General features: G+C 31.7%; 1 protein-coding gene across 1 annotated transcript; it reads right to left on the bottom strand.

Annotated features, from left to right (window-relative positions):
• Window positions 1-3,122: 3,122 nt before the first annotated feature.
• LOC141679429 (uncharacterized) lies at window positions 3,123-10,749 on the bottom strand. Its single transcript, XM_074485931.1, has 15 exons — window positions 10,717-10,749; window positions 9,692-9,728; window positions 9,448-9,549; window positions 9,272-9,367; window positions 9,061-9,192; window positions 8,804-8,977; window positions 8,600-8,707; window positions 8,431-8,487; window positions 8,262-8,318; window positions 6,878-8,137; window positions 6,341-6,790; window positions 5,974-6,226; window positions 5,396-5,888; window positions 4,862-5,300; window positions 3,123-4,762 (listed from the first exon to the last, which is right to left on the bottom strand). Exons 1-15 carry the CDS (start codon window positions 10,747-10,749, stop codon window positions 3,123-3,125), a joined length of 5,331 nt encoding a protein of 1,776 aa, XP_074342032.1.
• Window positions 10,750-16,626: the final 5,877 nt, after the last annotated feature.

Genomic DNA, 16,626 nt, shown 5'->3' on the forward strand with positions numbered 1-16,626 from the left:
TGAAGCTTTTGTTCAAGTCAATTAAACAAAGTGTCAAGCATTAACAATTGAGGAATTAAAAACTTCAAAATATTAACAAAAAATGACAGCATGCACGATGAAGAAATAATGATAACATATTAGATCAGTTCGTACTAATCAATGATGTTTTTAGAGAGAACAAATAGAGAGGAAACCTAAAGTTTTATTTTTAGTGTCAGAGTATGTTTGATGTTTATCTCAAGGCATTAAAATAAAATGCATTTGCAAATGATATATGCAACTTGATAGGTTATGATACTCTATTTTATCTCAATGATATATTCAAACTGGTAAATTGATGCTAATTGATACTCTATTTTAACTGTATGATAAAGACTGCCAACAATATGGTCTTGATTGATTCTCTAATTATTCATCAATAATCTTATTCAATCTGGTAAGTTGATGATAATTGATATTTTTTAAAAATATGTAAGATGAAGACCGACAACAATATAATCCTCAATGATTAGGTCATTAATCATCAATTATCTTCCTATCTATTCAATATAATTTTTGAATATATAAGTACAATTTAGATGTAACGGAATATTATATTTTAAATTTTGAGTTAATTAATTAATTAAGGTTAATCAATTAAATTAATCCAATCATCACAATCAAAGTCTTATTGATCCTTTTTTTTATTAACTTGTATATTTTTTTCATTACTCTGTCTGTTTCTCTAATTCATTTAAAAATATGCATAAGATATGAAAATGGTATGAATATTTATAACAGAATCTGTTTGATTTTTTCGAAATGGAATTATATATATCTTTTTTTAAAACTTTAGAATATACATATTAAATTAATGTATTTATTTAAACTGTTGAGTTGAGATAATGTGATCAAAATTATTCGAACATTTAATAAAGACAAATACTGGCATAATTATGATTTACAGAGAAATTAAAAAATAATCCATAGCGTGGTAAATAAGTTTAATCAAAACAAATACGACAATGCGGTTGAATCAAGAAGTTTAATAGAAATGCAGAAAAAAAAATTGTCTTCAAGTTTCGTTGACGGGAATGGTTCTGCAGCGTCATATTTGGATTTGTCAAATGTCCATCAACCTATATTGCAAAGTATGTAAAACTTATAAGCGTTTATATGAAAAAAAATGATGTAAAATTCAAAAATATATAATTTATATTTAGTTACCTCTGCCTCAAATATAAGACATCAGGATAATCAAGATTGACAAAAACCTTTGTTGACAGAATATTGCTGATCTGCACTCTTCCTGTTTTCAAGAGCGAAAAATATTTATTATTTAAGAGCTAGAACGAATTGTATAATCTATGAGAACGCTTACAATTTTAAAGGTTTTTAATATAAAAAATAAGACATTAACCTCGATACATAAAGACTCTAACAGATGCCAGAATCACAATTTTGGGTTCAATTTCGGTAACTTGGTACAATGATTCAAAATTTGTTGGCAAAGAACCGCTAAAACACACTTGGATGGACCTCCTAACACGAATATAATAAAACGTCAAACACTTATGGATGTTCAATAGTGTTAATACGTAAAATAAGAAAACTGGAGGATGGCATAGTATTTTTATATTTGTCAAAAAAATTATTGAAGAGTCTTACACGCCATCTGAAATTCTGAAGCGTAACACTTCCTTTTCACCAAATCTTGTCATAATAAATTGTTCTGGTTGCAGGAGTTCAACAATTCCAATAACATCTACAACAATAAACTTAAAGTTAAACACAACAAATTGTAAGCAATTTGTTCTAAAATTTTATAAGCAATACCAGTGGAATAAATAGGAAGCTCATCGAGAGCAGAACAATGAGGAGAATTATATAGGAGCGTCACATGAACCAAATCAAATTTATGGCGCGGTATACTCAAAATTTCCTCAGGTTCCAACATCACCACAATGATGGGAAGAAACAGGATGTGATTTGCAGAATGTACAGGCCTCAAAAATCCAGCAGCTGGAAGAACCTTAACAATTCTGATACGTAACAATCTGCCAGGATGAATGATAAAGTAAAACAAATTCCAAAGAGCTGGTGGAATAATTGCAAGTATGTGATTATTCTGCAAAAAATAAAATCTTAGGATAGAGACTGGTAAACACAATCATAGATGTGGTATAAGTCATATAGTTATTCAATCAAACCTCACAGTCCAATAGAATAAGATTGTGCCTGACTAAGACACCTTGTCGATTAGTTGATACACACATTCTTGTCACACGGATCTTCAAAGTCCAAGCAGTATTATTACCATCCAGATTAGATAAATGATGATGGTCCTGCATATCTGAGTAATGAAAAAGTTAATAGATGTTATCAAAAAAGGAGTATATTAAATGTTCATTTCAACAAATAGGTAATGAATTGTAATTATACTTGGATGTTCTGCCATATGAACTCTGAAATTAGTTTGTGAGTTGGATATATAGCAAAAACAATCCGAATGTGTGGAGCGTTGAAGACAATCGGCTGTATTTTTAATAAAGATATACACTATCTTTATAGTTAAGGTGATAGGCTGATAATTAGTCCATGAAAATCTCAATCAATAGATATCTAGTAAAGTTGTATGATGATCCCTAACAGCTTACACCAATATTAGCTAGGAAAAAAAGGTGTTAAAATAGAATCTCAATTAGTATCATAAATGTGATATTAAACAAATATTTATATATGAGTTAGTTATCTAATATAAATTGTTAGTATCTCATAATCTTCTCTGATTATCATAATGTCTCCTTATCAATATAAAACATATCACATCTAATTATATTGAGAATTTGATATGCATAAAAAAACTATTCCAGAATCTGCCTTTTACTTAGTAGTTATATGAGAATGAATAACCAATATGACCTGATATAATTCTAATTTAATAACAAAAAAAATTCTCGTACTACCAATTATAATAAAATGATGAATAACTTAGTCAGAATTGTAAATGTGCAATACAAATAACTACTATGATACATTATCATCATTTATGCTCAGTAGGTTGTAAAATACTTCTTCATATACTACATTTGATGTAATATTTATGGTGGTACCATCTTCATGGTCAAACCATTACAATAAGTTAGTTAAATCAAATATTATCACAATTTAGGAAGGTTGTAGAAAACTTCTTCAAACACAACATTTGATGTTATATTTGTGCTTTTCCCATTATCGTCATCAATAAGATTATGTAGTCCTTCTGGAGATGTAACACGGGATATTGCAACGTATAACTGACCATGTGAGAATACGGGCCGAGGAAGATACAATCCAACTGTGTCCAATGATTGACCTTGGCTCTTGTTCACAGTCATGGCAAAACATAGTTGGAGAGGAAATTGCGTTCCTTTAAATTCAAATGGCCAATTTGTGTCTGTTGGGACCATATCGATTCTTGGAATTAGATGTTTCGTACCAACTTGAGATCCACAGAGAATTTGACATTCTATACTGTTTTTTTTGCAGCCAGTAACTATCATCCTTGTACCATTGCATAGACCCATAATCTGATTTAAATTCCTCATCAACATAACAACGGCTCCAACCTTTACTTTCAACTCATGTTTAGGCATACATGGCATATTTATGGAGTTCAAACACTCAATTGGAAATGATGAATCAAAGTCATTATCGTCAACACCCTTGTGTTCAATTGAATCTTGGCTAAGATAGGTATGCATATTACCCGGAACTCTTTCAAGAATCTGTGCATTGATGTCATCAACTACAACATTTGTTGGAGTCAAAATAGATCTCGATCTCAGATACTCCTGTGAATGCAAGTTATTCTGAAAATCTGGATATATAATGTCAATTAGGGTTTTAATGGGAGTTTTCAAGGGACTCTTGACAACATATTCATCAGGAACTACAAACTCAGTTTCAACATCTGCACGATGAGTATCAATGCATTCAACTTTTCCGTCTCCAATATCAAGTTGCCATTTACTAAAGTCAGCTATTACTTTATTTCTAGCTTCAGAATTACCTGAATGTAATCTCATGTTCTGACTGAGAAGAAAGACACTGCAAGATTTCCAAAGATGGGATTTGTTGAATGATGCATTCACTATTTCAGCCCTTCCAGCCTTAGGCAGAACAGGTAATATCTGTCGAAAATCACCTCCAAAAACAACTATAATACCACCAAAGGGTCTTCTTCCTTGTTCTACATCAACGGCAGCCATTATGTCTAGCAAGCTTCTGTCAACGGCTTCAATTGCATAGCGATGCTGCATTGGAGCTTCATCCCATATTATAAGACTTGTGTGTTGCATCAACTCTGCAATGTCTGTACCATGTTTTATTCCAGAAATAGAACTCTGATCTAATTTAAGAGGTATCTTAAACCTAGAATGAGCTGTTCGGCCACCAGGAAGAAGTGTAGCAGTAATTCCTGAGCCTGCAACAGGAAGAACAATCTTTCCTTCTGATCGAAAACGTGAACAAAGAGTTTGCCAAAGAAACGTTTTACCGCATCCACCGCTCCCGTAAACAAAAAACATTCCACCATTATTTTTGTTTACATTATCAACAACTGCATTATATACATCCAGCTGCCTTGAGTTCAGATTTTTATGAGCTTTGTCGTGATTAAGTCTCAATTCTTCTTTATTGTAGCTAGTTTCCTCAGCAATAAGACGATTGACAAAAGTGTGGAAAAATCGTTCGTCAGGAAATGGCATCATATGAAAATCTCTTAAGGACTTACCAACATCATTTAACAACTTTTCAATCTCTGCACAAAAAAAATGGTAAATGATCCGACATCTAAATAAAAATAAAAAAAATACTACAAAGTAACAAACATAAAATGTATTTAATACTGATCACACACCTGCTAAAGCATAGTTTTGGATTTCATACTCGGGCAGTGTTAAATGAATGTTATCTGAAATCTTACGCCGGATATAAAGAACATCGTCTGACAATGCTGGCCAGTGTTTTTCCCATAGCGCAAGCGGATCAGACACCGAACAATATGCCAGTATGTTAACAAACATAGCTCGAATTTGGATTGGCATAGCTGACAATGCATTTTCTTCCAAAGCATCATGCCATTGCTTGTCATTATTCAACAGACCAAGAGCACCACATGCTTCCTTAAATGTATCATATGTAGTTCCATCAATAGTGCGCAACTGAGAGAAAGATAAAGCACCTTTACATCTAAGTAACAGCATTCGAAGGTGAAATAATTCACCAGTTGTTGCATGAACCTCTGCTAACCTCCCAACCACATCACCTCTTTGTCTAAGCTTCCATTTAGCAGTTTTCTTTATCCATGTAAACTGGGTGGGAAAGTCAGAATACGTAAAATTTCGAGCTTGTGGAAATTCACTGTTAGCTACAAACCAAGCCTCTAGTTTACTTTTTTGGAAGTCGCGTTATTGCACACATTCTCCAAATCTGCAGAAATCTGAAAATTCAAGTACTTCTGACCGGGCAAATGTATTGGTAAGCGTTCAACACTTGGGGAACGATGGTGAATGTCAAACCCAAAAATCCTCCAAGATGCCTCAGATGCACAAACATATCTACCATCAAGAAAATTCTTTACCTCATCCAAATTCTTCACGGATCTTGCAGTTTGTTCACTCCCTGATTTGTTACTTTTCTTCTTCAACAACATTGTAGCAGTGTCATGACCCTTTAAACAGTACTTGAAGAGATATTTCAACGATCTTGAATTGTTGCAAATTTCCAGATTTATATGACACTGAAACCGCAACAGAAGATCTCGATTGTATGGAACTACATATTGATTGTCAAGGTTGATCCCTTTTTTGTTGATAACTCTACCAGTGTTACGCCTCCGATAAACAGGAAAACCACAATCGTCAAAATAGGTATTACCATTAAACCTGCAAAACAAAACATTACATGCGTCGAGATTAATAATAAAATAGACTTATTACAGAACATATGTATCATTCTATTTACTCAGACCTCTTTGGGAAATGACGCATACATTTTCCTTTAACCATACATGGAGATGTGTATAAGTCTTTACCACAGGGTCCATGCATCATGTAGTTTTTAACAGCTTCATATGCTATTGGATCAGAATTCTTATCTGGTATTTCAGTAGAAACCAACCGGTCAACCTTTTCAATAGAATTAGGTCTGCTTTCAGGGCTCAGCCAGATTAGCATATGCACGTGTGGCAAGCCACGCTTCTGGAATTCAATTACATGCATAACTGTGCAAAACATAAGTAAATAAAATATTTAATCTATGCATGTGTGTAGATATGATTAAAAAAAATTAAATGTAAAATTGTCGGTGTCCAGAAATTTTTTTTTACCTCATATACAATTTCCAAAGTAGTTCTTCTTTTTAATCAAATCTAATAGCTGATCAAGCTTTAGTTTAAACACGCGAGAAACAATATCCGGTGCATCAACAGGATCAACATTGGGCAACAATTTAAGCATTTCTTGTATCTCTGGCCACTTTGAGTTGCAAGTCATGGTGAGAAATAAGGATGGATGACCAATTGCACGACATATCGCCAAGGAATCCTTAAAGTATTGAGACATGTATCGTTGGGATCCAGTGAATGAAGCAGGCAGTATAACAGCTTTTCCAACATGTAATGGATCATGGTCACCTTTACTGAGAGCATCACGCACAGAATTATACAAATCAGCACGGATGGTAGTTTGATGCGTTGAAACCCAGTCTAATCTATATTGTTCAATGGCAGCAAACTGATCCACAACATATTGTTGCCACAAACGTCCTGCAAGGTGTGGCGTTAAACCTGAAATTAATGAGACGATGGTGGGAATATACACATAGCCATTACGTATTTTATATTCTAATCACATTGCTTACTTTTAATAAATACCTTCAGAAGTGTGTATCATAATCTTGTAACAATAATATTCTCTTAGTGAAACATGTCGCCTCTGTGTTGAGTCAGGATCAAGGTCTTCATCATCTAAATTCTCTATTTCAGAGTATTTATTGCTTATCAGAGGTATACGTTTATGATAACCCTCGGTTCCCCAAGGAAACAGTAGTGGATATTGCAACTGCATGAAATGTGGATCTGTTTCATATATCATCTTCAATCCTTCTTGTTTGGAATTCACAATCGTGTCTCTAAAACCACCGGTATCCGTATCATCACTAATAATGAAAGCAACAACTTCATCAGATGGAGTAATGTGGTTTGGTCTACCGCTAGAAGATTGAGATGATATGAGGACTAACTTAAACTCATCCAGCTCTTCATTTTCAAACCGATTCTGAGCCATGCGAAAAGCTTTGACTAACTCATTGTTCTTGTCTAACATACCTAAAAGTTCCTCGACAATATATGGATCAACATTGTCAGAAGCACCTCCCATTGCATTGATTCTATTCTCAACCTCATTCTGCGTGTCGTATATGTAGAGCTGGCAGAATTTGGGTGAAGATCCATCTAACGGTACTAAACTCCCAACCAAATGATAGTTTTGACCTTGTAAGCGAAAATAATAAGGAGAGCTACCTCTGTTTATTGAGTTATCAATCTTACCACCCCTGGAAGTGAATTGGAACATGCAGTTGTACACTCTTATGTACTGTTTAAAATGCCTCGATTTCTCACCACCAAGTAACAAAGAAGCTAGTGGTTCTGGTGGCGGCCTTTCTTTTGGCAAATGTATCTGACCATTACGACAACACATAGAAAATGTGGGCTCTTTACGCGGACATGATTTATTATTACGCTCTTCGTTCCACATAGTAGCACCACATTTATTGCACAACTTTGACGGACGACCAAGATCCATATATCCACACCACAAATTCTGATTCAATATTACCTCTTCCATGTCATCATGATACATATCATCAATTCCAACATCTGAATCACTTGACTCTGGATCCACAAATTCAACCACATTGTCAAAATCTGATATCAAATTCCTCTTTTCTGGAGATGCTTGTTCTTTATCCTTTCCTTTACTCTTTCTTGACTTCAGTTCATGGGGATTATGAAAACTTGACCATAAAGGAGACGTCGGAGGTTGACTCATTCGTCCATGTTCAAATATTTTATTAGACTTTGACAATGCGTCAACATTATTCATAGAGGATGTACCAGGTCTTTTTCCTATAACTGTTAAAGAATGAACAAATACTTCAGCACACAAATGTGTGAATGGTAATAATGGGATCAATCCCAGCAAGGTAAATTTTTTTATAAATTCGCATATCAGGAAACATGTAATAACAAAATGTACACATGGGATCTGTATAAATCTTCTCGATATTAGGGCCACGTACCCTGCATTTCTTAGCTGCAACAAAATACACAAAAGAATTTTAAATTGTTTTCACAACAATAAAAACATGAAATCTTATAAATGAACATGCATAATCATGTACTAATGTGCATCACACAAAACTTACTCTGTGGTATTGTCTTCCTATTATCAACATTAGGACCACGTAATCTACATTTATTAGCTGCAGCAAGAAATAACAATGGATTCTTGTTGGTCGTAATAGAAAATAAAACATAAAGTATTACAAATCTTATGAATTAGAAATTTCGTAAACTGATTAATAGATAACACACATGATTCTTCTGAAGGCGTAAATTGGTAGTCTTGGTGTTTCGTTGAAACACTGTTATTAGTAGCTAAAATTTTCTCAATATTGCGACCACGTACTCTACGTTTCACAGCTGTAACAAACAACATGATATAATGTTAGCAATTTAGTAAATGCAACAGAGCATACAAAAATATTTATTTCAATATAAAGTTATAATGTAACATACACGGCAAATTGGTAATATCTGAGAGTGTAGCAGGTTGATCCATGTACCTAGCAATTGGAGTGTTATTCTCTTCAACTGTAATCCCCGAAATAGGTGAAATTTGTACACTGACAGGCGTGCTATTTGATCCACCAAGAGGTCTCAGACCCACACTTCTGCTCATACGTTTCAAATCTACAACAAAAAAAAAATAGAACAAATAGTCATACAAACATTCCCACTTCTGAACTTTACATTAGTAAAACAAACACAAATACCTGTGAAGGAAGTCCGGGTGGTTCTATTAGACAAAACATCAACAACAAAATTAGATGGATTGTGTGGACTGGAATCTCGCAATACATTTGTATTACTATTGAATAATGTCTGTAAAGGAGACCTAAATCCAACTATAAAATGCATATGAATTATGAGTTCCCAACATTCACTAATGTAACAGATAATAAACAATAATAATGGAAAACATACCAGATGATAATGCAGAACCTGTTGACTGTGTATTCGAGACTATAACATTGGGACTCTGATTTTCTTTTTCAACACATACGTTTCTACGCTTCACAACTAATTCAATGAGACGAATATAAGAACATGAATTAGAACACAATCTACATACAAAATGTAAGAGGAAGAATGATATTCACCATTCGACTCAGAAACAGGAAAACTTGGGGTAGCCTGCAACAGAGAAGATTGATTTGAGCCCTGATCTGATGAATCTTGGCTACGAATCAAACGTTTCAACCCTACGGACAAACATAAAATCATTCAAAATCATATAACATTTAACGTGATTGATAGTTAACAGTTATTCATGATGAAATCAAATCTAAAAGTGATGTCCTTGCAGATCCTGAGCCTTCCAGGGAGCGTGAATCCATGCTTGACAGGAGATCGGCGGAGCTAAATCATCATCGTCTCTTATCTGCACAAATAAAAAAAATATGAGTAAACGATAATGAATTGAAGGCGTGGATGAGTATTATAGAATCAAAAAGATACATAAGAATTTGAATTTTGAAATTTGATTGTGAGGGATGATAAAGTAGATTGATTTCACGTGTAAACAAATTCAAAAAAATTCAAACGTACCATTCAGTTGCTACAATCAGGGAGTGGGTTAGGTGTATTTAGGTTAGTTTCTAAAATGGGTTCTAATGCATTTAAATCTTAAAAGATCCATGGATATGTATATAATATAATATTTTATGTGTAAAAAAATTAAATAGGTCATGGATAGTGGGTCATGGGTAAATTTATGGGTAAATTTAGTGGGTAAATTCTAAATGGGCATTAGTAGCCTTTAAGATAATATAGATGTTAAAATATGTACTCCTTTTCTACAATATTATTAATTTTATCTGGGAAGTAAAAACAATCATTTTTACCCTTACTTAATTCTACAATCAATTTTGGGACAGTAATACCAAGAATTCTTCTCATGGCTTTGTCAAGAAGCACAATATTGCAAGTTTCAGGATGATCTTGAGCTAGAATGCACACCCTATATCTGTTGGAATGTTTTTTTAAAAAATGTTGATTCTAATTTTAAAAAGTTAATACATTTAAGCTTACATATGTAGCCTTATGTTATCATTATTTATTTGTGGCTAAATGTTTTACATTATCTCAACATATGTGAGTTCACTTGGTAACTTATTAGAAAGAGAACAAAAATCAAATAAGTTTGATACCTTTTTTGTGCTATGGGCAGTATCCTTGGACACTTGGAACCGTTATATCACCAAAAGTCTCGATCTTCAATTTCGATCATGTGAATTTTACAAAGAATTTCTTTCTATACACAAATTGTTATAAGCACTTAACATAAACTGCTTGTAGTTTGTTTAATTTTTGGACAATAACATTTTTGCTAATGTATAAAGTAATGTGAAAAAATATTAAAATATTACCTTGACATATGCTTCGTCAGTGATTTCGTTCATTCTTTTAATTCTCAACATTTTTATGGGAATAATATCATCTTGTGGATGTACTGTATCTTTACCTTTGTAACCTAATTGTTCCAACCTTTACAATAACACATACAACTAATAAAAAAACTGAAATATTTACTACATAAAAGAAAATTTTATCTAGAAAATTATTATGCAATATCGGCCCCTCATTGTAATCACAGCATGATCATCGAGATTAATGTATATCTTAGTGGATGGAAGTGTACCGATATAAATATGATCTAAAAAAATAATAAGCGGACTTAATTTAATAATATAATTATTAAAATGCAACTAATTCTATAAAGATCAGGAAAGTAGGATACTTTATTAAATTTATGAAACTTACTATTTGATTTAAACAACTTTGTATTTGTCATAATTATTATAATAAGCTCCATCTGTTCTTTTTCAACTCTTTTTCTTAAATTAATGCAATCATCACCCCCGCACAGTTACTCTATGTGAAATCCTATAAAATTAATTAACATATAAAAAATTCCATGATAAAAATATAACCATAAAATAGCACTAGTGCAATTACCTCCCATTTATACAAACTTAATACTTGCAATTTTCTAACCATTCATGTTGCATTTTTAACTTAATGCTTAGATGATGATACAAAATAACAACTCTCAAATCTATTATTGTTATTTTTTGCTAATAATTGATGTAAATTTTAATTTTAGTAACTTTGTTTATTTTTATGCTAAATTTATCAGATTTATTAGAATATTTTTTTATCAGACATAACTTAGTGCTTGTTATTATTTTCATGAAATATAGGTTTCAAGTGAATTAGTAAGATTGGCTAGAAATTTTTTTCAAGGGTTTACTAAGCACCCCGTAAGTTCAAATATACAACAGTAGTTAGTATGTTACACCTTTTTATACCCTCGATACTCTCTTGCACTATAAGGTAAATTGCACTTTTCCAATTTCTAGTGTGTATTTTAATAATCTGTGTGTATTTTAATAATCTGTGTGCATTTTGGTCTAAACTTTGAAAGTAAGAAACAAATATTAACCCTTAATTCTGAATTATAAACATATTTATAAACTAAAGTACAATTTTGGATAATTTCTTGGGAGGTTATGATAAGATGTGTATTTTAGAACATACCAATTATTTTATTTTATCTTCTAGCACAAAAAACGCTAACAGAAACAACCCATTGATAACAATCTCAATCAGGGTAGACCCTAGCAATCCCTAGTCCAGATTGGAGAATGGTGCCCTATATTATTTAGCTCTTACTTTGTTTAACAAGTGTATACTTAAAAAAATTATACAACTTGAATATGCAACAAAAAACCAACTTTGGCTACCTCAAACAGAAAATCAAAATACAATAAAATCATTTAGGACACTAAAGAAAAGAGCTCACCCTAAATAATTTCCTTAGGGAAGTAAATTTTTAAGAAACGATCTAGGCAAATTTCCAATTTTTCCTTCACTCTTTTACAACTTGCATGGATGTTATTCATGATTTACTTTAATTTATAATATAATATTATAAATGAATAAATAGAACATTAAATATTAACTTACTACAAAATAATATGTTATTTTTGTTGCATGGGTATGAATAAGCATTTTTGTATATATTAGATTTTAATAAACTCGTTTAAGTAAATCCATTACTATCAAACAAGTATATTGTACCCATTATAATAACCAGCCAATTTATTCATTCAGTTTTGTTTTAATATAGTAGTATAGATTAATGATACATATGATTTTTGGGTTAAGTCTAAAATAATTTTTAGTGTACCTTTATATTAACAAATGGAATTGTTACAGTTTTCCTAGGTAAACATTTAAGAAAAAACAATCTAAACATTCAAATTGTTATTGAAATATAAAAAACATGTGATAAATAATTATCAAAAATCATTGAAGATTTTGGAAACCGTCCAACACAGAAAGACAAAAAATAAAAAATAATTAAATCATTTGGCGTTTAAACTCTCTTCATTTCTTTACAACATCATCCTCTGACATCAGCTTCTGAAAGAGGTGCATTGTTTGAGGGTGCAGAATGTAAAAAAAATTATACTCCAAAGAACTTTGAAGTAGTGAGTTTGGGAAGAACTAAATTAAGTTGATTCACTAGCCGTAGCAAAAGGGCCTTTGAGTGACTTTTTCATGCAAGATGGTGCTCTTGGCTTTTCAATGAACCAAAAATTGAGGAGTTCACTGAAATCCAGTCCTAAACCGAGCAAAAAATCCTTAAGGGTGAATCCACAATAAGGACCTGCTGAACAACAATTTTTGGCATGTTTATGTCAGGCAGATCTTTCTTGCGGAGATTTTGGTGTCCTCGAAGTGCGGTGAAAGTGGAAAAAGTTTTCTCTCATAATTTACAGGCATACGACTTTAGCTGTTTAGGCTCGGTGGGGTTAAATTGGTGCTGCTCTCCTCCTTGTTGTCACCCAATAATTCTTTTGAGACTGTTGATACAAATATTCAAATCAGTATGAGCAGTAAATCCTATTTATAGTGATTAGAACGTCTAGTTAAGAATTTTATGAAATATATAAAATTTATAGTTATTGGGTTGACTGCATATTTCCACACGTTAAAATTTAAACTTATTCTCGTGAGAATATTTTATTCCTTAATATATATAATATCAACTTTAAATATTGAAAATTGATTCAATATCTCATGGTTTACATTTAGTTTTCAAACTATATTTTAGATATTTAAGAAATATATATTATCAAAAATTTCCATTTATATTAGTATTTGACAAAAATAATTCAAAATAAAATTATTTAAATGATAGCTTATTTAATACAACAATTTTTTATGAAACCAAAATATAGTTATAGGTTTTTTTAGACAATGGTTTTTGTGTATCGACCGTTGTATGAGTGTAAATTTCTTGTAGTGCTATATGATTAATTATGGATTTAAAATGTTAATTAGAGCGTCAATTTTAAGCAATACTCATATATTTTTCATTAAATTTTATTTTCATATTTTCGTTGATAAAATATGAATTTAGATTAAGTGCATGGTTTTTAATGATAACCATGATTTTTATTTTCATAATTTTAAAATTAGGGATTGTGTATTTTAATTACGGATGTGTATGCTGAAAACTTATCTAATATTTATAAATTTTGTTTCATAGAGATGGATGCTCGAAATTATCGATTTCAACGTTGTTTAAAACTTACTTCTCCCGCCGATAATCCAGTGCAAACTAAATTGGTATGTGTAATTAAGGTTTTGTGTATGCATAATTTTATAGTTTGACACTGTAATATATGTATGATATGGTATGTTGCGCAGATTATACCACCTCCAGTTTTAAAGGCTTTTAGAGGCGAGATGCCTGAAATAATTATTTGCGAGTTTTCTAATGGTCAAAAGATCCACGTGAGATTTTACCAAGAAAATGAAACTTTTATAAATGTTTATGTATTTTTTAAGAAAATCAAAGTAAAATATGACATAACTGCAATGTTCACCTACAAAGGCAGCTGGCTCTATAAGGTTAACGTCATGTATGAATATTTTAGAGAGATTGAATATGATCATCTAACTTATGGTAATTTATAATTGCTTTTCAATTAGAAAAAAATTGTTTATTTTATAATTGTTCGTTAATTAATTTTTTAAGGGTTGGATGTAAGGCTATTGCCCAATATATGATAATTTTAATAAATTATCATACAATTATATAAATAAATCGAGTTAAGAAACAAATTTAAAATTACTTTAATAAATCTTTATAAAACTGTTACGAATTCTCTCAAAAGATACTGATATTTTGGATAGCTATTAGGTTAGAATGAATGCTCGAGTTCAACATTCATATTGATAACCTATTATGTGATTATATACTATATTCTATTAAATATTATCATCTTTCTATACAAATCTAAACTGATAGTTGCGATCATATACGTCAGGAGCCGACATATCAATCTCTCCTATACATTTGGGATTACATATATAACCAAATACTAATTTAGCTTCAAATCATAACCAACTTGCAAATCCTGAAGACAGACAATTACTAATAACGTCATCAAATCCTGATCAGCTTCCTAGACTCAAATCCTGACCATCATTTGAGCAGTATTTTCAACAACTATTTCACTATGCTTTGGTACAGATTCAACAAATATAGATTGGATAGTAAGTTCATGGTAATTTTAATGTATTGTACGCGCTTTATATGTGTTTTTTATCTAACTCATTACGTGTTTCAAATGCATACCTTTTCCCCGCCCTTTTTCATATTTATTTGCCCATCTTTAACATCATATAATTACTAATAATTAACCACGTGACCAAACCTTTGTTAAAAAAAGGATGTAGTGTTTACTTATTATTGTGATAGATGATTTGATATGTTAGGTCACACAACACTGTAGAAGGGGGTTGAATACAGTGTAGAATACAATCAAATCGATTTCGAACACAAGTAACAGTAAACAGATATATTCGATATAATAAACTCTGTTATAATGGAACTGTTCTCTCTCAGTGATGAACAAATATCACGAGAGCTGCTAGGTTACAATGTATGATCTTCTCGATAATGATAACACATATAGTGTAAACCTATATTTGTGTTTATATAGTACACAGTTACAAGATAACTTCTAATTGATATGAAATATAATTCTGTCTCCTAAAATATATCAATCAGATATCTTATATAATTTTTTAAGTCCTCTAACTCTTTTCATGCATATCTTCTTTTTGTATTAGTCTCGATCTTCTTTCCTGTAAATCAACTTCCTTCCTTAACCGTTAGTCCTCCAGTACTTAAGTTCTGATATCCATCTTCTGATATTATCTTCTGATAATCTAAGTCATGATATCCTTAAACTCTGACTTTCAGTAAGTACTGATATTTTCCTGTTTGTTAAGATCTGAAAACTAAACATGAAATATATTAGACATGACATCTCAAATATATCTAACAATCTCCCCCCAACTTGTAAATTGTGCAAAATATACAAGTTAATAGATTTGATGATGTCAAAAACATTTAAGTTCAAATACAATAAGAGTTTAATAAGACTATTAACTACAACTTACAGTCCTTTTAGCTTTACCAACTTCACTGGATCAATCTGAATCCACAATGATTCTTAACAAAATCTCTTACCAGCTTGTCTTCAGCTTTGCTCAGAATTTCAACTAACTATGCTTTGACCTGCATCAGTTCTTCATCTATACTATCACCAATCTGATAAATGGTAGTTCTGAGAGCTTGAATTGATGTTCTTTCAAGTCCATCACCAAGTCTGATAACTCTAGGATGTGAAGAGTTTTCATTATAACATAAGCATTTTCCTTTTAGAATAACTTCCACCTTAGCAGAATTCTTCAGCATAGGATTTTCTCTTCCATCATCTTCAGTAATCATTGGTATATACTGAGAAGTCTTTGTACCAGAGATTCTGAATAGATCTCTTATAGACTTCAAAATGTATTCTGACCATCTTCTTGTAACATCAGATTTTACTTCCAGAAGATAGTGAATATATTGAAGTTCTCTGACAGACTTCTTTAGCACATTAGTATCAGCTAGTCTGTAAGTTAATCCATTATAGAGAAATAAAATCAATTTCTCCTTTAGGTTTTCCTTATCATGAGCATCTATCACGATTTGAGCAGACAACACCTTGTCAAGGTGCTTTTGTTTGATTTGTTCATATGATTTGTCTGTCAACATGAAAGGATCTCTTAGAGTAACTTTTACTCCTGTTTGTATTTTCTCTTCATCAGAACCTAATCCAGCTTTATCTCTAGGTTGCTTGGATCTCAACCCAAATGTTGCAAGTTGATTCATCAAGAGATTGAATTTTGGTTCAACTGGAGTAGCTTTC

Source organism: Apium graveolens, chromosome 8 (genome assembly GCF_009905375.1).
Source record: "Apium graveolens cultivar Ventura chromosome 8, ASM990537v1, whole genome shotgun sequence".
Classification (NCBI taxonomy): domain Eukaryota; kingdom Viridiplantae; phylum Streptophyta; class Magnoliopsida; order Apiales; family Apiaceae; genus Apium; species Apium graveolens.